The sequence below is a fragment of the Pseudocercospora fijiensis genome (genome assembly GCF_000340215.1).
Source record: "Pseudocercospora fijiensis CIRAD86 unplaced genomic scaffold MYCFIscaffold_10, whole genome shotgun sequence".
In the NCBI taxonomy this organism is placed as follows: domain Eukaryota; kingdom Fungi; phylum Ascomycota; class Dothideomycetes; order Mycosphaerellales; family Mycosphaerellaceae; genus Pseudocercospora; species Pseudocercospora fijiensis.
The window spans coordinates 1,856,985-1,883,778 of NW_006921541.1; the positions used below are offsets into that span (position 1 = coordinate 1,856,985).

At 45.9% G+C, this 26,794-nt stretch overlaps 3 protein-coding genes across 3 annotated transcripts; 1 reads left to right on the plus strand and 2 right to left on the minus strand.

Moving 5' to 3' along the window:
- Window positions 1-374: 374 nt before the first annotated feature.
- Window positions 375-1,581, minus strand: MYCFIDRAFT_179332 (uncharacterized protein; the record flags this gene model as incomplete). The annotated part of the gene is made up of 11 exons (XM_007933423.1): window positions 375-553; window positions 608-688; window positions 724-784; window positions 813-854; window positions 905-959; window positions 1,018-1,076; window positions 1,109-1,164; window positions 1,197-1,339; window positions 1,383-1,434; window positions 1,478-1,515; window positions 1,544-1,581. 11 exons carry the CDS (start codon window positions 1,579-1,581, stop codon window positions 375-377), a joined length of 804 nt encoding a protein of 267 aa, XP_007931614.1.
- A 644-nt stretch (window positions 1,582-2,225) lies between these two features.
- MYCFIDRAFT_96026 (uncharacterized protein) lies at window positions 2,226-4,808 on the minus strand (the record flags this gene model as incomplete). The annotated part of the gene is made up of 3 exons (XM_007933424.2): window positions 2,226-3,897; window positions 3,952-4,536; window positions 4,642-4,808. Coding segments are annotated over 3 exons (2,424 nt in total), but the record flags the coding sequence as incomplete, so codon positions are not given.
- Window positions 4,809-5,665: 857 nt separating this feature from the next.
- Window positions 5,666-8,496, plus strand: MYCFIDRAFT_179335 (uncharacterized protein; the record flags this gene model as incomplete). Its single annotated transcript, XM_007933425.1, has 22 exons — window positions 5,666-5,760; window positions 5,805-6,035; window positions 6,093-6,304; window positions 6,337-6,347; window positions 6,371-6,581; window positions 6,615-6,676; window positions 6,708-6,770; window positions 6,796-6,844; window positions 6,898-7,037; window positions 7,070-7,086; window positions 7,116-7,154; window positions 7,184-7,281; window positions 7,303-7,320; window positions 7,365-7,480; window positions 7,506-7,523; window positions 7,551-7,684; window positions 7,712-7,939; window positions 7,971-8,085; window positions 8,123-8,153; window positions 8,208-8,253; window positions 8,283-8,350; window positions 8,414-8,496. 22 exons carry the CDS (start codon window positions 5,666-5,668, stop codon window positions 8,494-8,496), a joined length of 2,085 nt encoding a protein of 694 aa, XP_007931616.1.
- Between the last annotated feature and the right edge of the window lie 18,298 nt (window positions 8,497-26,794).

The following is a 26,794-nucleotide window of genomic DNA, read 5'->3' on the forward strand; positions in this document are numbered from 1 at the left end:
TAACGAGGTCGAAGAGATAGCTATTAGCGTAGATAAGCCTTCTACTATAGTCGTAGAAGGTAGTAAAGGCAATAATAGTATTTTATAGTAATAGTATGTATTTAATCTTAGTCTATATATTAGTCTATAATAGTCTCTTCTACTATAAAAGCGCCGCTTCTATAATAGTTAAATAGCCGCTTTAATAATAGTTAACCGATAGGCTCGAGAGAGGCGCCCTTCTTAACCTAATCCGTTACTACGCCGAGTGGTTCCAAACAGCACTAAACCAGAGGATTGCGGGTAGCTTATTGCCTAGTAAACGCTAGTAAAAGACTGTGCCCCTAACTCCGCTCTAGGTTCAGCTAAAACTCCTGACATCCAAGAGTAACCAGTTATTCGTCATCGTCATCATCATCATCATCATCAGACGGTGAGTACATGTAGCGCATCGCATCGCATCGCACGAGGCGCTTAACCTTCCACGCCACAGATTTTGAAACGCTGGTTGTGCGAAGCGGAGCAACAAGAGGGAGCTTTTTCCGGCTTCCCAGCCTCAGAGAGTAGTGTGCGGCTCATCAGGAACTTATCCGCATTGTCCCGAATAGGGCGAGAGGCTAGAACTAACCATCAACCCGGCAGGTGGAATAATTGCACAAGGCCACGCATGCATGCTGCACCTTCTCGTTCTCGCCCCCTTCGAACTCTGCTTTTGCACAGCCACACTTGCTCTTCGACGATCACCCTTTTTTTTCCTCGCTAGTACCCTCTCAGAAGGGATCATCAAGTCAGGCGTCAAGGAGCCCTCGAACATGCTCGTCTATCTACATCACACCATAGCACATTCTTTCAGCTTCATGCAGGCCGCGTATAGACTCGAGAAACAAACAGCTACAGTATGCCTGTAGAATACGTACCGACAGACACGCCAAGGTTCTAGAATAATCACGAGGCGCTCTCGAGGCGGACAGTCTGACAAACTCAAGAATACAGAATTGGGCGGCAATACAGTATTCTACAGCAGTAACTTAGTAGAACCCCAGACCCCAAAAAAATAAATCCGTACATATGCAGCCCAGACCGGTACACACACACATCTAAGAAAAAAGCTCGTATCGATAAGAATCACCCAAGCAAACAGCAAAGCAAAGCAAAGCAATGAATGCAGTTTCACCTTCCCATCACCTCAAAGCGATGACAGGCCATTCCAACTCCACCTCCTCCAGCGTTCGGGAATAGAGTTCGCCTAGGGATACCTGTACATACGCATGTGAGAAGGGTTCTTCCATGGATGTGCGGGAGGGAGCTAATAAGATGATTGGGTTCGATGTACTTACGGTACAGTACAGTAGAACCCGCTCTGTTTAGCGTACCAAGAATAAAAAAGAATTTCTCTAAGCCACGCCACTTCACCCGGGGAGAGTACGTATCTGATGGTGGTCTGTGGACGGGATGCTCAACCCCACCCTACGAACAACAACCTACTACTACCTTGCACATGGGACGGACGATTGAGCAATGAGCATGGCTGCAATCCTGCCGCCTTGCGCCTGGGAAGTGTCACGTCACGGGACGCCGTGCATCAGCAAAGCAACGACACATCATCGCCTCGGGATGGACTATAGACACACACGATACCCTGAGAAGCAATGATGAACGTATGACTCGTAACATTTGATGATGTGCCGAGTGCTACTCTGTGCGTGCGCAAGTGGCCATCTGAGGCCTTCCTCCTCGCAGCTTGTCAGGGCCCGCGCCCGATTGTCGTTGCAAGTCTCTGTGCTATTTACTGATGGAACCGATCAGGAAACAACCATGATCCATTCTGAGGCTCCAGAAAGTCAGATTTCTGCCTGTATTGCGAGCAGGAGGCCTGCTACGCTGCTGCTACATGGCTTTCCGTATAAGTGACTTTGTGAGGAAAACCGTGAGCCCAACACCCGTCCGTGTCCGTACACCCATGTATTAAAAGTAGAAAAGTATGCTTCCTGCAAATGATTCGTCCATCCCAATCTTCGCTGTAGTGGGTATCATCAAAAAGAGAAAAAAGTGCAGCCCGATATCAAAGGCTTGGTATCTCAAAATGCCCAAGTTTCGAGGCGCGATATCTTGGAGTTGTTCCGTTCATGTACACGGCTGAGGGTTTGCATGATAGGTAGGAGAAGCGTGATCCGTCGTTTTGCTCGTGGTTCGTGATATTAAGGAGTGGTCTGTGCTCTCTTCATGGGAGAGCCATGGTGGTAGCATCAAAATAGCAACTTCAGCTCATAACCGGTGGAGCTGACATTCTCGATGGTCGGCAAGTCGCCATCGCACTGGATATCGGTGGGTCCGGCGTCCCACTCTCGCTTTGGTTTTACTGGGGTGTCTGGCTGGACCTCGCAGAATTCGGCCGTCATGTCCTGTCCTTCTGGGAGTTCGCGGATGCATTCGTCGTCGAAAAGTACGGTTAGGCCATCCCTGTTGATGCGGTACGTTCGCAATACCTGCGTAGGTTCGATGCCGCATTTCATGGCCAAGGTGTTGTTGAACTCTTTCAGTGACCGCTTCATCAAGTAGATGGCGCGGTAGTAGTTGTCACATGTCTTTCCAGCCACGCGAGGCTGGATGAAAAAGCATGCGACTGGCTTGACCGGTCTTTCGGGAGGAGGTCGGTAGCTGTGATCCACACCGACTGCCTCAATCCAGCCAGCAGATGTGCCGTCGTCTGAGGTTCTAGTGTGGACCTTCATAGGCTGATTGTCTGGCGGGCTTTGCAATTGCTCCGAAATCGTGGGCTGAATGTCCATCGTCGCGGTCTGGGGATTATTGCGCCATTCACTCGAATTCACTCGTGAAGGGCCATTGATCGGAGTCGGCTGCTGCATCGTGGAGTCTTTTCTGCTGCCGATCAACGAATTGTTGCTTGGAGTGGGCGAGACGACGGAGGATCCCTTTTCATCGCTGTTTCTCTCCCAACTCGTGTCTGCAGAATCGGTCCTGACCAGCTCAATTTCTCCCGAGAGCTTGACCGGTTGAAGATCTGGATCATCACCATCTTCACCGCGCAGATAGAGCACACTTGCAGGTCTGGTAGAAGTGAACATATCTTGCAGTGTCATGAGTTTCATGTGCAAATCTTCTTCGGCGCTGCCTCTGCCGCCGTTCGAGGTCCCTGAAGTCATTGACCAGGTCCTTCTGTGTTTCGGAACCTTTCCAGGTCGGTTGTCAAGGCCTTTCGCGACGGAACCTGCGCGTTTTCGCTTGCCAAGGTCGCGCATTCCAGATTCGATCTGCGCAATCTGTTGGTTGAGTTTGTCAATGGTCTTCTTGACGTGGGCCACGTCGTTGGACAATTTTCGTTCGGCGCCATGATCTCTGAAAAGCTTGACTTTGCAGTAGCAGACTTCCGGACCGGTAGGCGTCGTCGACTCCTCGATGGCTTCCGTCTTCGCGCAAAGTCGAACGGGAATGCCCTTGACGCCTTTTGAATGGCTGAAATCGGTCGACAAGAAGTTGAATCGAACAGAAATCGGGCACTCAGATGCGCCCGCGGCTGGACTCCACGTCACGCAGAAGCCATCGAAAGAGGAGCATTCGAGGTCGACTCTTGGTTTCGTGGGATCTTCTGCACCTCCCATGTGACCGGAGTCGACATATTCGACGGCTTGCAGACGGCCACCTCTTTGATGCGCCTCATTCGTTCCGCGGCCTTCTTTCCACAGCTGCCAGCAAGCTGCAGGCTTCTGCCGTTGCTGCTCGTCTTCAAAGGATACGCGTACAAAGGTGCGGTATTTTGTGGCTGGTGCAGTCGGTTGAGCATGGGTATCGACGACGTTAAGTGTGTACGCCTGGCCCTTATTCAGGTATGTCACGGGAATTTCGTCTGCATGCTTGATCATCGCCGTCGGCGCGTTCAGCGTGACATGGTATCGAAATCTGTTCAAAATTAGCACCGGAGGTTCGTCAACAGTGGCTGTGAACGATACGTACTTCTCGGCGGACGGATGTAGCGGAGGTGGCCGCATCGTGTTTGGAAGGTTTGGAGGGCGAAATAGAAGGTCCGGCGATTGGTGCTGGGGTGGCAAGCCCATGTCCAGACCCATGTCGTCGATGGGCGATTCTCCGACCGGGCCCTCGATCGACTCAAAGGACGGTTGATGGGTAAAGTGCGCTGGAGGAAAGGCTTGTTGTTGATGCATGTGGAAGGGATTGACATTTTGGAATTGGTGAGGTTGCATGTGTTGCGGGAGATGTGCGTGGAAGGCATCGAAGGGTGCGGTCTGCTGGCCAGCATGCAAGGCACCTTCCGAGGTGGGCATGGACAGAGGGGTGCCCAGTCCCATGGCGAAGGTGGGTGTATGAAGGTCGCCGGCTTGGTTGTGATAGAGAGGATTGGAGGCACCGGGCGTGGGCGTGTAGTAGGCCGACATGGGGTTGGCGAACATGTTGAAGTTGGGATTGTTTGGATCCATTAGTGATGGTGTGAGGCCTGAAGTTCCAAAATTCCACGGCTCGTTGGAAGGGCGTGGAGTGGGGTCTGCATCGTTGATATCGTGCGGCTGAGTGTCGAGAGAGCTGGGCAGCGATGTCAGTGCTCGTTCCAAACACGCAGTTGCCTGCGAAGCAAATGGGGTTGATCTGTGCTGGGGATATTATCAGAACAGACAGGGAAAGGCCTACCGCGGCTTCGGCGGGACATCGAGGGCTTCTGCGAGCGGCTGTGCCTGAGCGTGCGCCGGCGCCGGTGCACTGGAGGCTGGAGAGGTGGTGGCGGCGGACAGTTCGGGGAAGTTGGCCTTGAAGTCGCGATACAGCTCGTCGCTGGGCTTTTGCGATGTTCTCCTGTGCGCACAGAGATTATTGTCAGCAGGCGCAGGCGCAGGCGTGGGGATTGATGGCGAGGGCGATGGCGATAGCGATAGAGTTCCAGCGTTGCGCAACGCGGAGCCTGGAGCCTGGAAGCCGATCGTGTGGCTGTCCCGTCCAGCGCTCTCAGAACAGCGCTGCGCTGGCTGAAGGGCGGACATTGCGTCTCGTCGCGACATTCTGCTTACCGATTTCGAAACATGGCCGGTCCAGCGAGGAATGCGTCGGCAACAGCAGCGCTGGGACACGCAGAGCTGGAGGGGGCATGAAAGAAACACGCACAAGGCGGAGGCGAGAAGTAGTAGAGCTGCTCTGCTGCGTGTGCGCCTGCGCCGTGGTGAAACTGCGAGAGAGAGAGAGAGAGAGATTGTGTTCCAGCCACAGCAGATGGCTTGAACATATTCTTGACACCGACACGGCAGAGCTGGCCAGGGGCTGCTGGTGGCGCTAGCGCCTAACCCAACCCCCGCGGCTGCAGAATAGAACCATCACTCTCCGCCTCGTTCAACACCACGATCGATGGGGGAACGCTGCTATGCTGCCAGCAAATGGCATGCACACACCGCTCGCGTCCCTCCTCCATCCAATGCTCCGTTGTCTTCGCTTTCCCCTCAGCAAATGAGCATTGCACACTCTTAGCGAGGCAAGGCTTCTCCCTTCTCCCCCACCAGCACCGCCACAACGATGCTGCGCCACATCCACATCGAGCTTTCGCTTTCGAGACACTAGCCACAGTGCAGGGATGGCAGAAGCTACGGTGAAAGCTGTGGCACTCGTGCTCCACCTTGCCGCGACACTCATGCACACCCCGGCCTAGCGCTGTCGCTGTCGCTGGACGATGCCCTGTGGCTCGTTTCGTATCGTGCTCCGCCGCCAGTCTCCGCAGTACGAAGCGTCGAAGCGTCGTATAGGTGCTTCATCTTTTAGCTCAGCGTATGAGAGCTCGCAGGCCTACTCAAACATTGTTGCATCCTCAGTCCTTTCATGTCCTTCCACCAGCCCATTTCGCGCCTTCCCGTGCTGGCCAGCAGTAATGTCCTCAACAACACTGGACCCACTACGGAGCGAATGAACGAGAAGGCCGGCCTGCGTGGGACCCCCCGCCCGTTGCTGCCCTTCGCCGTCATCGTCACGCCTCTGCGTGGCACAGACGTCTCGCAAGGTGCACATCGCGGTCTGGAGTTGCGTGCGCGTGTCAGTGACGTGCTGTGACTGCTGTCCTTCATCAAAATTTCTCCTTCGCCCTACTACAAAGCGCTGCTGAGAATGGATCATCCCGGCTACACATCCCGCCTGCCGCCCAACGACCTGTCGTCCGGCACGTACAGCCCGATCGCGCGGATCGGCAATGATTTCAGTTGCTTGTGCTCGCTCACCACTACTGCTGTAGGTCTATCCTGTATCCGAAACGTTCAACTGTGGTCCAGAATTGCTTCACTGTCCTTTCCATATGATGCCCCTGTGCCACATGCCTCTTGTGGTTCAGTATACTGCACTAGCCGAAATGAGCACTGGAAATGGTACTGAGCACCCTTTCCTATAGGAGCTATATCAGCAGCAGCATCCGTTGCCACTGCTCGCCCACTGCCTCCCCGCTTGTGCTATTCAGGGCACACAGGCTCACACAGCGGTGAGGGTTCCGCTGAAAGCTGTAATGTCGGTCATTTCAGTACAGATTATGGTCTCATATCGGATAATAATGATTGCCAGCAAGAACAGCGGACTGCCCTTCTCCTCTTCCCTCGTAATTTGGCGTGGACGGCGCTATCAAAAGCACAGGCGCCAAGGCAATATGGTGAACAAGACCCACTGCTTCTGTGAATCGTCGATGCCCTTAACATCTGCGACCGTCGAAACACGGCGATAATTTCAGCTCCTAGTGCTTCGTTCCGGCTGCATATGCGGCCGAGATGATGTTAGACAGCTCCTATGTGCCCCGAGACGTGATCGCGTTATGCAGATGCCCAGTCACGCGCGCGCATTCGCTTCCGCGCGAAGCTGCTTCGCGAAGGTAGAAGTATGTAGTAGATCGTGTCGCCTACGCCTTCTGCAAGACATGCAGACATCCAGCGTGGAAGCCATTTCTTGCACAAATCCCTCGACCATCGTCCATCAACAGCCATTATTACGAATTCTCGAATGATTCAGCAAGTGTGGAAGCAACGCTGAACGCTTCGCTCCCGCTCCCGTCCTGTGGCATTATTGTGGGCGTGGCACTACTCACACGCTGTGGCATCCGGAGATTTTAGCCGATGGATTGTGGCATTTTGGCAGGGCTGCTGATCGAGCTCGTGCGAGAAGCTTGAGTGCAGCAAGCAGTCGTGGCAGTGGAGTTGACGACAACATCCTGTCCCAGTATCTGCCGAGTAGGTGGTAGAAATTGGCGCTGGTATTGGAATTGGAATTGGCGCTGGCATTGGCATTGGCTGTTGATATTCTGCGAGAGCATGCCTAGTTGAGCTGCTTCTGCGAGAGCTGGCGCTGGAATTGGCGGTGAAATAGCGCTGGAATTGGCACTGGAATTGGCATTTGATAAGGTCCTTCCTTACCACCCTTCCATTATGTTCTTGCAAGCTCGCTGAGTCCTTGTCCCATCCCCGGAAAAGTGAGCCGTAACACCACGCTCGATCGCGTTGCTTCTGTGAGAGCTGGCGTGTAATGTGGGATGCCTGGTTGAGTTGCTTCTGCGAGAGCCGGTGTGTAATGTGGGATGCCTGGTTCAGCTGCTTCTGCGAGAGCTGGCCTGGTTCAGCTGCTTCTGCGAGAGCTGGCCTGGTTCAGCTGCTTCTGCGAGAGCTGGCCTGGTTCAGCTGCTTCTGCGAGAGCTGGCCTGGTTCAGCTGCTTCTGCGAGAGCCGGTGTGTAATGTAGGATGCCTGGTTCAGCTGCTTCTGCGAGAGCTGGCCTAGTTCAGCTGCTTCTGCGAGAGCTGGCCTAGTTCAGCTGCTTCTGCGAGAGCTGGCCTGGTTCAGCTGCTTCTGCGAGAGCTGGCCTGGTTCAGCTGCTTCTGCGAGAGCTGGCCTGGTTCAGCTGCTTCTGCGAGAGCTGGCCTGGTTCAGCTGCTTCTGCGAGAGCTGGCCTGGTTCAGCTGCTTCTGCGAGAGCTGGCGTGTGGTGGTGCCTGGTTCAGCTGCTTCTGCGAGAGCTGGCGTGTGGTGGTGCCTGGTTCAGCTGCTTCTGCGAGAGCTAGCGCTGGAATTGGCGGTGAAATGGCGCTGGAATTGGCAATGGAGATAGCACTGGAATTGGGATTTGATAAGGTCCTTCCTGACTACCCTTCCATTATGTTCTTGCAAGCTCGCTGAGCAGGCTTTTCCATCATGTCCTTGTAAGCTCGCTAAGTAGGCTCTTCCATCGTGTCCTTGTAGGCTTGCCCTCGTAGTTGAGCACATTGAATTGGCTGTTGACGCGCTTGCCGAGAAGGGCTTGTAAATGGTCGTGGGTGTCGTGGTCGTAGGTGTCGTGAAAATCGTATACAAGAGCTGGTCGAGAAGCGTGAATTCGAGGAAGCGACAAGGATGCCGAGTCCCGCCAAGACCCCGGATTTAGTATAGTAGAGCGCTTGATTGGTGGGATTAAACGTTATAGCTGCTTCCTTCCGCGCATTCACAACACGACTTTCACGACTTTCACAACAGCACATCACCAATGCAGCGAGATACGTCGATTAAGCGCATTTCTAGCAAATGGCGCTAACAAAAGTGTCTAACACGATAACGACGGCCGCCTTAGGCACTAAGAACCGCCTCCGAAACCCGAGAAGTTACCGACACTAGCGACACTAGCGACACTAGCGATACTAGCACTATACTCATTGCACCGCAGCCATTGGCACTACAACATATACGGCAAGGATAGATACGTAGGGCGATAACATATATCGAGCGTAAGCACTCTTCGAGAAGCTACGATAGCCCTCTTACGTTAACGCCCTCTATTACTTAGACTCTCCTAGAACGATTATTCCGATAACTAGTTACTATACAAGGCAGAGAAGAACGAGTAGTAGCGTCCGGGGATCTAATCAACTAGCGGCACTAAGCGGCTATAGAAGCATATACTCCGAAGCATACTAGTATTATATATAGCCTATATACTACGCGTAATGCGTAACAATTAACGCATTCTATTACTAACTATAGCACGTATAGCCGAAGACAAGGTGTATAGGACGGGACTTATTAAGCGAAACAATAATAGCTTATTCGCTAAAGCGACACTTATTAGTACCTAGACAATAATAGAGTATAACCGCGCCCTTAGTATTAGAGACACCGTAGAAAAGGGTTGTCGAGCGCGTTATAGTCGTATAGTAATGTTAATACGCTTGCTAGAAGAGGAGGCGTACTATAGTCGGATAATAGTCTTAATACGCTTTCGATCGGTTCGGTTCGGTACGTACTATAGTCGAATAGCAGTCTTAATGCGCAAAGGGCTATAGTCGTATAGTAGTGCTATAGTCGTATAGCAGTAAAGACTAAGACTAAGCGCCTTCGGGCTTAATAAGTACACTAGAGGCTCTTACGCACTAAGGTTATTATAACTAACAGTCCTAACGAAGGCGTTACGCCGACTTAACTAGATGCGCGTATGTTATCCTATAAAGAATCCGAACGTAGGAAGCCTGTAGCCGCTACTTAAGGTATACCTTACTAAAGAGTTTTTACCGAGTTAGGCCTAGCCGCTACTTAAGGTGTACCTTACTAAAGAGTTTTTACCGAGTTAGGCCTATAGCAATGCTACGAACCTATTAACCTACTTAGTCTATTAACCTACTTAGTCTATTAACCTACTTAGTCTATTAACCTACTTAGTCTATTAACCTACTTAGTAGGAGAGTCGCTATCGAGTCGCTACTTAAGGTGTACCTTACTAAAGAGTTTTTACCGAGTTAGACCGTTAGCCGCATTATAGGTATACCTTACTAAAGAGTTTTTACCTCCGCCAATCTATCTAAGACCTCTATAGTTTATACTAAGACTGCGATATTCTAACAAAAACTATACTCTTTCGGTTAAATACGTAGTCGACGCCCGCTAAAGCTATAGTATACCTACTCGCTAGGAGAGTCGCCTCGTAACGTCTTACGTCGGCAAAGCCTATCGGAGACTAAACCTCGAAGAGAAAGGACTAAACAAACTCTACCTGTCGAGGAACCTTAACTATTAGACAAGCGGCTCTATCGGTAGCAAGCCGCAGAACTAGTAAGGAATAGTGTTAATCGCTATAGAGCTATCTATATACGACAAAGAGGTATCGACACTGTTACTATTAGAAGCCGATAGCTAGTGTATTACTAGGGGTGTTAGTGTATTAGTGTATATAGAAGAAGAAGAAGAAGAAGTTGAACTAGGAAGCGTAGGTCTATATTAGCGTATCGTAGGTAAGGTTTGCCTCTACTAATAGGATTGCGCTATTTAGCTATAATAGCAAGGCAACAATAACGGCTATATATTATCGCACTTTCAACGTAACGTAATAGCCGCCGACTGCTGCTAGTCGAATGCCTAAGGCGAGAATGCCTAAGGCTAGAATTGCTAGCGACTAGAGGCATAGGTAAGGACTTCGCATTAGGCTATAGCTAGTTTAAAAAGCTCTTCGGCACGATAACAGAATGTACTCTACGCTCGTTAGCCGACGTAGCTCTTTACTCGAGTTGTCGCACGCCCGCATCCCCGACAAGATACGCACTCTAGTCTACCGCTACTACTTCGCCGCTAACCCCCTAGTCTACGGAGCTATTAGCTATTAAACCATTATCGTACGCCTAGCCAAACCCTTCGTAGCCGGCTATCAAACTATTATCGTACGCCTAGCCAAACCCTTCGTAGCCGGCTATTAAGCTATTATTATATGCATAGCCTAGCTAGCTATTAAGCTATTATCGTACGCCTAGCCTAGCCTAGCCGGCTATTATCGTACGCCTAGCTAAACCCTTCGTAGCCGGCTATTAAGCTATTATTATACGCATAGCCTAGCCTAGCTAGCTATTAAGCCATTATTATACGCATAGCCTAGCCTAGCTATTAAGCTATTATCGTACGCCTAGCCTAGCCTAGCCGGCTATTATCGTACGCCTAGCTAAACCCTTCGTAGCCGGCTATTAAGCTATTATTATACGCATAGCCTAGCCTAGCTAGCTATTAAGCCATTATTATACGCATAGCCTAGCCTAGCTAGCTATTAAGCCATTATTATACGCCTAGCCTAGCCTAGCTAGCTATTAAGCTATTATCGTACGCATAGCCTAGCCTAGCCGGCTATCAAGCTATTATCGTACGCCTAGCTAAACCCTTCGACTTTACAAACACCCCCGACGAGGCACGCACTCTAGTCTACTAGGCGCGCACTCTAGTCTACCGCTACTACTTCGCCGCTAACCGCCTAGTTAACGGGGCTATCGTTGTCGGCGGTAAGCGCACTTAGAAGATAAAGCTAGTACCTAAGAGATAAAGCTAGTAAGGAAGGCCTAAATAGTAGTATAGCAGGTTAGATTACTATAAACGAATACAAAAGCTATATTTATTTATTCCTTAGTCGCTACAACCGCTACCCTTATCTATATCTTAGTTACCGCCTATCGTATCGACTACTTTAACCTCCGCATCGATAAGCTAAGCCTATCTATAAGCACGTTAGATAGCATCGACCTACTTAGAATCGGTCTTATCGATAGTAGCACCCTATATATTGCTACGATTAGTCGTAGCCTTACGACTAGCCTTAGTAGCCTCTATGTCCTCTACGACCGCATCCGTAACGGTAGAACGACCTTCGAAGTACTCCTTATATAGAGTATATCGGCAATGCTACTATCTGTCTAGGAAGAGGTAGACCGACTAGAGCGTGCTAATAACCTAGCTAGCCTAGAAGTAGCGCATTATCTGAATCCTAGTCTATTAGATCGCCGCTATCGTCTTGCTACTAAGGCGGAAGGATTAGATTGCCTTTATCGTCGTAATTATATACCGTTATCTTACTAGAAGGTTCGTTAGACATCTTAAAGGACTCGAGGCCTAGCAGCGGTAGTGGCAGCGGTAGTAGCAGCGGTAGTAGCAGCGGTCTGCTAGCGGTAGTAGCAGCGGTAGTAGCAGCGGTAGTAGCAGCGGTCTGCTAGCGGTAGTAGCAGCGGTAGTAGCAGCGGTAGTGGCAGCGGTCTGCTAGCGGTAGTAGCAGCGGTGGTGCTAGCGGTAGTAGTAGCGGTACTAGCAGCTATAGTGGCAGCGGTAGTGCTAGCGGTCTACTAGCTATAGTAGCAGCTATAGTAGTAGTACTAGCAGCGACTTTTAGGTGTTTTAACCTTAGCTTTAGAGTCGCGTTTGCTATATAGCAGCAACTCAACAACTATACCTCGGATAGACTTATGCTATATACAAAAGGTGTTTAGAAATGGTCTACGAAGGACCTCGAAGTATCGAGTCGGCTATAGGAAGGTTGTCGATTGCCCTCGAAGGCTATAGAGCGGTTAGTAGGCGTCGGACGGAATTTTCGCCTACCTAAATAATAATTACCGGCGTTAGGAGAAGGACCTCTAAGTGTTAGCTAGGCGATGCGGTATGTTATATATTAAGGTGTTTCTAGCAGTATAGCTAGCCGCCTAGCAATCCGGACAGCTATAGTCGAGTCGGCTTAGTAGAATAGCGAAAACTTAACGCGCTAACGTCGCATAGACTTTTTTAATAGGTAGAATAAAGCGCAATTAGTAGGGCTATAACCTCCGCTATTTAGAATGTCTTATATACGTTGTAGTGTTATATTAGTGTTTAGTAGGCTAGTTTCGTACGGGTTTATATTAGGCTCGTAGGCGAAGAATTAGGTAGAGTACTCGTAATTAGTTGTCGGTAAGTTCGGAAGCTAGCCCTAATTACTAATCTATTACGTACACTCGGTCGCAATATAATCCCTATCTACTATATATCTACGCAACTTAATTCTTTATTATGCCTACGAGCCTAAATAGAGGTAGAGTATAGCTAGAAGATTGTATTATTAAAAAAAAACCCGAGTAGAAGAAACTGCTCGTATAGTAATTTAATGTTTAAAAGAGCCGTCAATTTCGTATATTACGTGGATTTTAGGCGCGCGGATAATACCTAAAGGTGCAGAAATAGTAGATTAGACTTAGTCGTTTTAATGTTAGTAATGTAAAGGAGAATAAAGAGGATGCTACGTAAATTCGAGGAAAGGATAGGGATATCGAGTCCCGCTAAGACCCCGGATTTACTATAGTAGGGTGCCTGATTAGTAGGAAGTAGCATCGCGACTTCTTCCTTCTCTATATCGCGACCTCGACTTTTACTCTACCTAGTAAATTCGATAACACATTGCAATACGAACGACGAACATAGTCTCTAGAGTCTCGAATCTATATAACTACGATATAGTCTACGTATACCGAGAGCATAGCTTATATCGACGCGTCCGGGAGTTCTACCTAGACGAGGAAGATATAACGACGAAAAAGATAAGACGAAGACGGGTATAAAACGGATACGTACGAGGTATGCGTATAAGAGCGACATAGTAGAAGTGCTATATATTATAAGAGCGATCACTAGCATCCCTTACGGCCCTTATAAATCTACTAGTCTTCCTCCGATATAACTAGCATATCTACTTAGCGACTATAACCTAGAGAGCTAGGTAGAGAGAGACCTATTATTCGCATACTAGCTAGCGTTAAGGAACGATTATAGCGAAGGACACGACTACTAGTCTCCTTAGCTATACGAGAGACAGTGCTTAGAATGTACTCTGCTTCGTTAGTAGCTCTCTCTAATATAGGATCTATACGACGACGACCTTTACCGCGGCGGTTGCTCTAGCTTATAGCTAGCGACCTAGATATAGCACGCTTGTCTCGTATATTGCTTGCCTCTCCTATTACAATATTATCGCTACTAGTAGCGGCGATTGCGGTACTAGCGATAGCACTAGCGGTAATCGGGGCTATTAGTTAAGTCGGGAAGGCTTGCACTTGTTAGTTAAGTCGATAACTGCGACGGCTAGTCTTTGCTCGAGTAGAGCTAGTAATGCCGTCTCTTAGAGCCTAGTATACCGTAGCTTGCTCTTCTAGTAATAGCGCTAGTACGGTCGGTAGAGTAGACGGTTGCATTTGGCCTTACTAGTTATTATTATTGCGAGCGGCATCTAGTACTACTTAAGCAGCTTCCTCTACGGCCTTTTCCGTAGTAGCCTTTTCCGCCTTACGCTTGTTCTCTATATCGATACGCGCTCGCTACTTTGCAATAATATCTAGACCGATACGCTTAATCTCGGCAATTAGGTCGTTAAGCTAAAATAGCTACTCGTGCTACGCGATGTCCTTCGAGAACTAGTCTATAAATTCTAGCGACTTCTACTATAGCAGCGCTTAACTAACGGTTATATTCTCCTCCTACGCCTCTAGCGAGTTTATAGTAGTAAAGACGTTGCAGATACTCTAAAGCTTGCGGTCCTCTAAGGTATACATCGAAGGCAGGTCGAATATATACCGGTTAGACTAGCCTAGCTACTTTCTCTAAGTACTATAGGAGCCGCACTAAGCTTAAAGTATAGAGAATCCGAGAGCTTAACGAGTCTTCTTACTAGGAGGCTTAAACTTATTAGACTCTACGCCTACTAGTAGCTCTTAGCGATATATATCGTTAAGCTTAGGATTGTAGGCGTTATAGCAGTCCTTCTTATCGACTAGAGGCTAAGGGTATATAACCTTATATTCGCCTAGGTACCGAAGCAGGACTTAACGTAGACACAATCTATCTTAGCGATAGCGATTATTCTATACTTCGAACTAGATACGAGGAACCTTGTTACGCTTCTTTATCTTATCGACTGTCTAGTAGTCTAGGTTTTCCTCTCCTTTATCTTCTTCTTCGTCTTTATCTTCGGGGTACGTAGCATCCTCTCCTAGTAGCTTAGATTAGCGGAGGCCTAATAGTCGGAATAGTATATACGAGCCTCGACGACGAAGCATACGGATTGCCGGGTAGTTAGACTATAGCTTTAGCTACTTAATGCTATCGTTAATATAGTACGGTAAGAAGATAAAAGCTATACTTCGCTTACCGATCTGCGTAAGAGCGCGACTAATACGACCGAGGCGCTAGACTACATCCTCGATATCCTTAGTAATAGGAAATTCGATCTAGCTATACAACTTAATGTCTAGGACATTCAGACCGACGCTAAAGGCAGTAGTAGCGATTATAATACGGATCCGAGATAGGCCTTCTATATAATCTGCAGTCTTTATAAACTAGTTATATCGACGCTTCTAGTCGCGCTTAGCTACACCGCTAGTGTAGAAAGACACGGCCGTATATACGTTATACCTAGTGTTGTCCTAAGTGTATCGCTTCTTAGGATCCTAGCACTCCGTAGTAGCGGCAACTAACTAGTGTCGGATAACATTAGCTACTTCTTAAACAGCCTTCCGACTATCGATAAAGAACAGTGCCTTCTTAATATTCTATAGTATAGCCGCTTTAGTTACAGGATCGACTACGCCCTCGGTAAGGAAGTAGAGATACTAATACGGCGTCTTTAGCTTTAGCGGTATCGTACGGAGGATATATATAGTATCCGGGCGATTAATACTGCTACGGAGGATCTTAGTATAGTATAGCTCGTTGCTAATCGGACGGAAGCTACCGTACTTAAGAACGAAGTCTTTAGTCTCTTTAGACATAGTTGCAGAGTATCCGAGCTAGACTATATCGGTACGGAGGAGCTTACGTAGAGAGAAGATTTGCGTATACTCCTTGCGAAAGTCTTTCTACTTGCTAATTAAGTGCGCTTTATTAATTACAACTAGGCCTACAAGGTGTTAGCTAGATACTATAAGAAGTAACTAGATAAGGATACATACCAATTCGCGCGCGAACCTTAGGATTACGTATAGCCTCGCGAAATTCCGGGCTCGCACTAGTCTCTAGACTTAGTATTAAATAATGGAATTTGCCGTCCGTAATGTGCTTATACAGGTTCGGATCTAAGCTCTTTGTATCGCTAGTAATGTTAATAGCGTTTACTAACATCTTTAGCTTATCGGAGGTATTAAAGCTGTCTGCCTACTCCTTACTAAGGCGATTAAGCGGTATGAATTAGAGAGTAATCTAGCCTATAGCTTGTTAGTACGAGGTCTCCGACAATCTAGCATATAGTAGCAATATATACCTATTAGTAAGGTGAAGCCCTAGAAAGTTAGACTCTTGCCCTCTCTAGTCTTAGAGATCTACACTATATCGGAGCATCCGAATACTAGAGTATAAAGCGAGTCGGTCTAAACCTTACGCGGCTTAAAGCCTTTTCCTAGATGCAACTTGTCGAGGACCTTAATTAGGCCTTATTCGATAATGTCTCGATAAATAGGGACAGCTTCTAGATAGGTAGCGGCATCGTAAACGAGTTAGCGGAGCTGTTCGATACTTAGCGGATCGGTAGCATCGTTAATCTACCTATAGCGCTACTTAAAGAAGGCCTTGTATTGCGACTTCCTATTAGGCTACTAGATCGGGGGTAAGTAGCTAAAATCTAGGCGCTCTCGAGTAACTGCGGCACGGCTAGGTAATTGAGCTAGGAAGACTTACGCTTTATTAGATTTGCTAGCATTCTGTCGAGTCTTGCGTCTCTTATTAGCCCTAACATTCTTCTGCTTACGCGCCTTCTTATAGGAATTCTTAGGAAGTACTATCTTAGGCGCTAGTATAGAATAAGCAGAGATAGCGGAGGTCGAGTAGTAGCGGCGATACTGCTTTATACCGGAGGTCGAGTATTAAGAAGGACAGCGATAGCGATTACCGAACAACGAAGGCGGAGGCTGAAGTATAGAAGTTAAGCAAGAACTTAAGAAGTTAAGAAGTATAGAATATTAGGAGCGCGGACTAAACGAAGCTAAAGAACGCGTCGCGTTTATATATAAAGGAGTACGGACGTATAGGCGGGAGTATACACTAGTCGCTTGTTAATACCCGTACCGCTTCTTTAATCTTCTTCTAGAAGGCGGCGACGGTGAGGTCGGCTGCCCTCTGTCCGATATATACATTACGATACCTAGCAACACTACGTCTATAACGCCGTGCGAGAGTGTGTTAGTATATGCTTTATAGTGCTACTAGAACGTATATAAGAGAAAGGGTGCTTTTTATAGATTTGCTAGCCCTAGTCCGCTCGCAGGTAGCAAAGGAAGGTGTTTTTAGACATTCTAAATACTAGCGGTTCTCGAGATAACCTGTACGATGCGCCGCATATGTTTTGTTTAATACCTTTAGCGTAGTTGGACATTAAGTAGTATAAGGGAGGGTAGAAGTATACAGTATAAGCAATCTCAAACCTTAGAATATCGCTCGTATACCTCGCATTCGTTAAATTAATATATACTTTGTATAGACGAAACGATAGATCGTAATTTTCCGCAGGACCCTTTTTTTTGGTTTGTTATATTAATCTGTAGTTGTATGTATACAAAATGTCTTCTGCGTTATATAAGTATACTGCCTGCTACCCTATACGGTTTGGTTTTAGGCGCTTCGCTATAGGCTCGCGTAGACAACCTAAGGCACTAATATTATATAAGACCTAGCAAGAATAGTAACAAGCACGTGCAGTAGATACAAAGAAAGAACACGTCGTTACAATGTCTACGTAAGAGACTTAGCAAGCGCCTATATAGAGGTAGGCTATACTACTTAAAACGACTAAAAATCTAGATCCCGAAGATCTCGGAAATCGAAAAAATCGGCTAAATAAGGCGCGCGGATAATACCTAGGTAGCAAAAATCGGCTAAACAAGGCGCGCGGATTATACTATATTAGTATGCTATTATAGAATCGACAGATTATAGCGCGCGGATCTTACTACAATAGCGTACTATTATAGAATCGACAGATTAAGGCGCGCGGATCTTACTATAATACTATGTCCTATAACTAAGCGTTAACTCCGATCTACGAGCGACATTACTAAGCGACAGGATTCATATACTAAGGATAGAGGATCTATAGGACAAGAGATAGAAGACAAAAGCATATTAAAGGTAGGCAGAGATAGTAGTATTATTTCAATATCTTAAGAATCTATATACTTATAGTTAGCGACTCTGCGATATCGATAGCGGCCGCACTTCTTGTTTAGCGTACTACTATTATATGCTGCCTTGCCCTCCTTAGTATAGATACGACAAGTATACCCTAAGCGGATATAGCGCTTGTAGGTAGGAATACGTAGCTCTCTATTATCTGTTTCTTCGATCCGGCCGATATACGTCAATCTAATCTACGTCTCGTTTAAGCTCTGCGCCTATAGCTTTGCAGACTTAGAATAGTAGGCATTTTTAGCCTCTAGGCAGCGTAGCGCAATACGTGGTCTACTTAGACCCTTCTTCTTCTTCTTCTTCTTCGTCGTAGCCTAAGTTAGTAGTACTAGTACTAGAGCAGGAGCAGGTACTAGCGGTAGTAGTGCCCTAGTTATAGTTGCTAAAGTCGAAGTTAGAGGCGGCGGAGTAGGCAGAGAGATAGGAGGCAGACCTTAGCGAGAGCGATCTTGCTACCGACGTGCCTACGTACTTAGACTAGAGCGGCGAGATAGTACTGCTAGAGCTAGAGCCGGAGCTGCATTAACGATACTAAGATATATTAGCTACTACTTAAATAGAGCGACACTCGAAAGCATACAAGTCTAGTACGTTAATATCCTAAACCGAGAAGTCTTGCTATTACTATTGCTACTATTGTAGTAGTTATAGAGGCGCCTACGCCTTAGAAGATAGGAAGTCGATCGCAAAGTCTGCGATATTATCAAATTCTTAGTTAGATATAGTAGCGACGGCGAGGTATTAAAGGCAGGATAGTGTCTGTATCGCTAAAGAAGAAAGGAAAGAAGGAAGAAGAACGAGTACGAAGTTATATATATTCGGCTGCTATTGTTAGACCGAGTATTATAATAACCTCACTTTGCTATTATTATAGCCCTCAATCTAGCTTAGTATACTAGCTTACAATAGCTTTGCTTCCTATTATTAAGCACTCTATATAGCCTTAGGCTAATATAATCTCGCTATATCGTCAACATTATATTAGCCGCTAAGATCTAGGACCTCTGCCTCAATTAGCTCGTACTAGCTATCTCTACGCTTAATCGCACCCTCCTAGGTAGTGCTAGGCTTATTAATAGCCGCATCTTCGGGATCTCTAATATCGTTAGCTTAACGGAATACAGCGGCAGCCTCTATATCCGGTACTAGCGTATCGGAGATAGTAGTGCGGCCCTCGAAGAAGTTCTTATTACTCTCGTTAAAGTTAGCTACCTTCTCTAAGATCTAAAGGCCTCTAATCTGCTAAATATTATCGGATACATTGCCGCCTAGGTTGCCGAATAGTCGAATAACACCGTCTGAATACAACTTCTTAGCCCGGCTAAAGACATTAATAGATGTGTCCTTATAGGTATAGTAGCTACTAGGCTTAATGCTACTAAAATTGGTTATTATACTACGGAGCACTCGCGACGGCTCGCGGTTAAGAGCAACCTTTCTAAAAGTCGCATTAAGGTTATAAGTCGAGTTTGCTAGGCGGTTAATATCTTAGGTATACTCGTAGTTATAGAGCTCGAGGGCTTTATTAGCCTTAATAGTATAAGCCTTATTGCCGTTCAAAGACACTACACTCGATGTAAGTAGAGCATCTTGTGCTTCTTAGTCTAAGCCGGGACCTAGTAGCTAGCGCTTATAAATTATTATTCGACCGTAATTGCCCTAGCGGGCACTAAAGAAGTGCGGGATTAGGAAGTCTATAATACGGCGAAGATGTCTAGTATCTATATTACGGATCGATAAGCGGAGGGTAAGGAATAGCTCGATTTCCTTTATTATTCGATATATAGTAACATACTATAGGTTAGGCTCTTAACCGCGGATAGGTCTACTACGCTACGCCGCTATAGATAGGGTCTCTTCGTAGATCTTCTCGACTATACTAAGGTACTACTTCGGAGTTAGCTACCTAAGAGCATCGCTAACGATCTCTATACGGTTGTCCTTCCCTACTAACACTATACGGTCCTTATCTTTAAGCTAGTCGATTACTTGCTACCGACCCGCGAACGGAAGCCTGCTTTTAGTAAGTTCTAGATCTCGAAGAACTTTAGATTGTCCCTACTAACCTTATTCTCGCCGTACTAGAAGGCAGTATCGTTCTTTGTAGTCTATAGAGGTAGGAGTAGCTCGCCCTTACTATTCTTCTCCTAGTAGGTCTTCGTAACAGTATAGGCTAGGTTTATAAGCGTATAGAACTATACTAGAGAGCTTAGGATTGAATCGTACTTGTCGTATAGATCCTCGTTCTTAACGCTCTCGTTACGAATACTATAAGTACGTAGGACGGTTATATTGTTACCGTTAGCAATAAGTAGCGGTCCTTCTAGTCTACTATTGAAGTCCTTCTCGCGATCTAGATCTATAAAGTCGAGTAGCAAGTTGTCTAGGACTAAGCGAGTGCCCTTAGTCGTCGACTCGTCGTTAAAAGATATAGGTATAGAGAAGAGTTCAGTCCGCTCCGGATCTATCTTATCTAACACTAGCTAAGTAGGCCGCAGTATAGGATCCGGACTATCTCCGCTATCGTCTGCGGTAGCAGTAGCCTCTTCCTCCTTAAAGATTGCCTTTATAATATCCGGCTAGATATATACGATAGCCTAATCGATATAGTATATTGCGGTCTTCTTGCTAATGTCCGTAACCTTACTATTTAGACCGAATGCCTTATCCTCGAAGATATTGTTAAAGATTTCGTCTAGGTTTAGAGGTCTATCGTAATAGATCATCTTCTTCTTTAAGCCGCCCTTAGGGATACGCTTGTTCTTAGCAATATATAAGGTTGTTATACTTATTATCTTATTCGTATCGCTAGTGCGCTAGACGGTCTTCTTCTATATCTTATTGTAATTATCCTAGGTAATATAATACTGCCTACTTAGATTATTAGCTAATTCTACAATATAGAGCATCGATACCTCCGTATTCTTTACTATAAGGATCTAGATAGTCTTATACGTAGGCACTAGACCGAGGACATTTAGACACTCAACCTGCCTACGACTCGCTCCGTTACTAACTAAGAAGATACCTAGATTCTTAGGAAAGTATAAGGCTCGAACGTGCGCAATAGAATATAGTACCTGCGAGGTTATTATCGTCGTACGCTTACGGATAGTGTCTCTCTTATCCTAGAACCTAGCCTAGTAATCCTTATAGTTGCGACGGCTATTCGGCAATAGCTCTTTAGTTACTAGGCGATACTAATTCGGGGCGGTTGTACGGATCGTATTATCTATCTTATCTAGATCGAACTCCTTGTCGCTAAAGTCTAGATTATAGGTACCGAAGAAGTCCTTACTAATTAGGTCTTTTAACTTATTCCGAACGACTCGAGCGCTAAATAGACGGTCGTATAGCAGAGCATTAAAGATCGCTTATAGACCCTTCTTATACTTCTTCGAGCGTTACGTTGTCTTTAGAGCTATACTAGCACTAGCATTAGCTCCGCTACGCCTGCCTACTAAAGAAGCCCGACCTAGTAGGCGACCGCGGCTACGAGGACGACTACGTCCTATGCTAGAGCCTTCTCTAGGATCGTTAGCGGTACGCTTCTTGCTAGGCTTACCGAGAATGTGCTAGATTAGCTAAGCGAGGCTAACCTTATCCTTCGTTATTTAAGCTTTAATAGCTTTATACTTCTTAGCGATAGAACGCTTAGTAGCTCTAGTAGCGAACGAGTCTCCTATCTATCGCCCTCTATACTGCGGTATTAAATCCTTTAATAGTATCCTAGACTACCCTTTAATCTCGACTAGTTAGTTAATCTCGACTAGTTAACTGATCTTTATTAGCCTCTTGCTCTCCTTCTCGTTCCTCAACCTTAATATAAACATTCGTTGCTGCCTTTGCCTTTGCCCTTACCTTTCCCCTTGCCTTTCCCCTTGCCTTTGCCTTTGCCTTTGCATCTATCTTCGTATACTTCTATATAAGTCGATAAATATACTGTACTATAGTATGCTAGCTCCTAGGCGGCTATCTAGGCTCTCTAGTAGTATTATATATCTCTACAATCTCCTGCTATGTTATACTAGTGCTACGCTTCGTACCTAGAACAACCGCAGCCCTTATCTCTTCGCTAAGGTAGTCGTCTAAGTCTAAGGATAAAGAGTCGTCTCGTAATAAAGATGCTATATAGGCTCGTAATAAGGATGCTATATCGCTGTCGCCTTGTAATGTTACAGAGACAGAGATGTTGCTAGCTCGAGAATAATAATAAGGAAGAGGTCGCGATCCGTAAAAGGAAGAAGTCGCGATGCCTATTCCCGCTAATCGGGCGCTTTACCGTACTAAAACCGGAGTCTTAGCGGGATCCGAATCCTAGTTCCTTCTAACTCGAGACTACGAGCTTTCATAATACGATACTGCTAACAACAACACGACGCGCTAGCTCGCTAGCTAGCTAGTACGAGATACGTCGATTAAGCGCGTTTCTAGTAAAGCGCGCTAGCAAAAGTGTCTAATACGATAACGACGGTCGCCTTAGGCATACCGATGTCCTATCTCGAGAAGTCCTCGCTTACTATACCTTCTAACATTAACACGACGCGCTAGCTAGCTAGCTAGCTAGTACGAGATACGTCGATTAAGCGCGTTTCTAGCAAAGCGCGCTATAAAGAAGTCGACGGTTGTTTAGGTTATATCGAAGCGAAGAGGCTAGAGTTAGCTATAAAGAAGTCGACAACTAACTAGAATACTATACTTATTGTACTATATGCTCTAGTTAGCAGGCACTACAATATATACGGTAGAATAGAAGCGTAGGGCGATAACATATAACGAGCGCTATAAATAGCATCTCTTCGAGAACCGCTAAAGCGACCTCTTACGTCCTCGCCCTCCTTTAAACCTCTCCCTAAAACTAGAGGCCTTAGTTGCTATATAAGGCAGAGAAATGAACAATAGCGTTCACAGGGATCTGATATAACTAGCGGTTTAAGGGCCTACTAGGAGCATACTATAAGAAGCATACTAGAAGCATACATTGCCTATAAGCTTACTCTCTCGCTAGCTATTAACGTATTCTATTACTAACTATAGCACCGAAGTAAGTAGAACAGGCATTATTAAGCGTGTAACACTAGCGAACTTAAAGAGTTAGAAACTAGGTACCGACTAAAGCTACCTAGAGAACAATAGTCGAACCGCGCCTAAAGTTATTAAAAAGACAGTGTTAAAAAGATATGCCCCTAGAAGCCTAACACGTGCTACGCACTGCTTCGAGCAGTCTTAATACGCTCGGTCTCGCGGATAGGGATGCGTACTATAGGTATATAATAGTCTTAATACGCTCGGAGGGAGGGGGGGGTACGCACTATAGTTGTCTAGCAGAGTCGATACGCTTACTATAGTCGTATAGCAGTACCCTTATAAAGACGTCTTGCTTAAGGACGCCTGTTCGTACTGCGGAACTATAGCATTGACAGCTCGCTACCTAGAGGCTATGTCCGACATCGTACGCTCCTAATCGCCGAAGTTGTAAAGGCTACGTTATACTAAGCTTAACTAGATATGCGTATAGTATCCCGAGAAGAGCCTAATATAGAAAGCCTGTTATAGCAATAGACAAGAAGACTATCTAATGCGGAATCACCTAACAGCAATGCTACTATAGAATAGCTATACTAAGACTGCGATTGATTCCTAAACCTACTCGCTAGGAGAGTTACCTTTCGGTAAAGCCTATCGGAGACTAAGAAGGACTAAACAAACAACACCTATTAAGGGACCTCGACTAATTCTAAGCGGTTCTGTCGGTAGCAAGTCGCAGAACTAGCAAGGAATAGTATTAATCGTAGTAGAGAGCTACTTCTACTTGCGATAAAGAGGTATCGACACTATTAATATCGACGCCGAAGCGAATACATAGACAGCTAGTATATTAACAGGGGTAGAGGTGTTTACTATCGCTAGTTACGCGCAAGGCGGATACCGGCATATAGTATAGTTGATGTAAAGAAGAAGAAGAAGAAGAAGAAGAAGAAGAAGAAGTTGAAGTTAGAAAGCGAAGGTCTATCTACGTAGGTAAGGTTAAGCTACGTAGTCGACAATAGGTAGCAATAACGGCTATACATTACCTTGCTAACTAACCCGCTCCTTTACGGCAAGAGCGACATTATTTACTAGACGCTAGCATATAATAGATTGTGCCTAAGGCCGCTCCGTCGTCCTAAGTAGCGTAATAGGCCCTAGGTCGAGTATAGTGTATAGTAGCAGGAACAAGCTGCGATAGCTATAAGACAGCAAACTCCAATTAGCACTATCTCTTTAGATGCACCTTATCCTACTATAGGTTATCTAGCGGCCTAGCCGAAGCCGCGATCTTATCTAGGAACCTATATAAGAACTATCTTTCTACGACCTTCCTTCCTAGAGCTATTACTAACCTACTAGAGCTATCTTTCTACGACCTTCCTAGAGCTAGCTAGCTAGAAGGACGCCTATCTAGTTGACTTTATCGAGAAGCTACTTGCTATCTAGGGCTAGCTAGTACAAGATACGTCGATTAAGCGCGTTTCTAGCAATTAGCGCTAGCAAAAGTGATTAATACGATAACGACGGAGACTAGAAGTAGAGAAACATTATCTCAATCTACTAATCTATACTCGCTGTCTATTGTTCTAACGTCGTCCTTCTAGTATAGTATTCGATGCGAATTTTCTAATTGTATCCTCTATAAACCCTATTCTATTGCTAACGCCGTAGTAAGAGCTTCGTCTTTATCTAAGTCTAGATCCTAGAAGTCGGCATAATCGAAATAGCTAGCAGTAGCGGCGGTCTCTTAGATAGCGCTATAGATAATTGTTAGGTCGTTCTCGTTATCGCTAGGTGCTATATCGCGAACTAGGTTACGCGCGGCGTTATTAGACTAAAGGATATCTGAATTCGCGAGTGCTACGTTGTATAGCATAGCGCTAGCTATAGTGAAGAAGCCGAGATTGCTACTGTCAATATCACCGTTATTGCTACTACTACTGCTACTGCTATTGCTATTGCCATCTCCGCCTAAGGCCTAGACATATCCTACTAGAGGTAGAGCATCGCCTAGCTAAGCAAAGCTATTAGCATCTATGTATAGCTCGTCTGCCCGGTTAATAGCGCTAGCACTAAGTGGCCCGTAATCTCCGCTATGCCTACGAGCATCTACGCTATCGATACTATCTACACTATTACTAGCTGCCTCGCTTATACTAAGTGTTACGTATAGCGAGCGCGTACGGTGTGCTTCGTTTAGAGCCTTGATTGCTAGTACTAGTTTCTAGATCCCTATCTGCTAGATGTTATCTAAGAGGGTACGGTTGTCCTTATCGATATTATTACTAACCGGCTGTCGCTCCGCAAGCCTATCTCGGAATAGCTTGTCTGCTATGCTTATTATATCAGTTACGGCGTTCTTGTTAGTATAGTAATTGGTGCCTTCTACGCCAATCGCGGACGTGAACATCTTCTTTAGGGTACGAGTAGCACGTCGGTTTCTAGCCTTCTTGCGAGCGACAGCGGCTATATTATAGGTCGAGTTGCTAAAGTAGTTCAGGTCTAGCGTAAGGTCGTTGTTAATGAGCTTAATTTCCTTATCTGCAGCGATGCCCTTACCTCTCTTACTAGATAGATTGACGACAGATATAGCTATTAACGAGTACCCTAACATATAATCCTATTGTAGTAACTATCGGAATTCTAGCATATACTTAGCGTAATTGGTCTAGTTAGTACTAAGGAATAGAACGATTAGGTAGTCGACTATCCGCTTAAGATAACCGACGTCTATCTTCCGAATAGCGGTACGTATAGTTATTAGTTCCTCGATCTGCATTAGTAAGCGGCACATCGTAGTATAGTCGGCATCTTGTACAAGCACCTCATCCTTATTAGCATACTTGTTCTGCTATGCCTCCTTAGTAAACGCCTTCTTCTAGATATTCTTAACTAACCGAAAATACTAATCTAGATCTAGATTCGAAACAGTAGTCTTTAACACCTCGATGCGGCTCTTTGATTTATTAGTATAGTCTAGCAAACCCTCTAAGTCTAGCTCGTGCTAGAATAAGGCAACAATGCGGCTACGGAATATGCGATATAGCAGGTTTAAGATAAGGAAGTACTTCGGGTTGTCTTTACTAATGCCTTTTATCGTATAGAACAAAGCATCGTCGACTAGACAATAAGCAAGCCGCGCTTCTTCGGAGTTCTTGTCGAAATAGGTCTTAATAATGCCGAATGCCTTATTTATGTAGATATGTAACTAACTAGGCATAATAACGCCCTAGTCGTATCGATCGTACGGACGCTCTAACTTAATACCCTCTAATTAATAACTATTGAAGCGAGCGCATATTATCTAGTCTCTAACGATTAGATATAGACGACTCTTCCTATCTCGAATAGGATCTGGATTGCCGAAGTCCTTATCCTTATTAAGCTATATATTATTAAGGAAGATATCCTTTAGTACCTCCTTAGATCCGGCAATTAATACCTCGTCATTTATCGACAGCTTTATTGGCACTAGATCGTTAGCATCTTCCGGATCCATTATATCTATTTCTAGCTATACAAAGCGCTTAATGTTAGTGCCTTGCTAGACGTACTAAGTACTAAGCCTAATAGCTGCATTAACATTACGCATTACGATAGAACGGTATCGTTCGTCGAAGTCGTAGTTCTCGAATACCGCCTTTAGCTCCGGTCCGAATACAACACCTAATGCCTAGTCTATATAATACAGCGAGAGGTATTTACGAGTCCTATCCTTCGCATTATCGGCAAGGTTGTCTAGTATATGCTTATAGCTAAGCTATAGGTCCAGATTTAGTATATCCTTAGTTAGACCTTCTTCTAGGATGCGCTTATTAATACCAATATATAATATAGTTATGTT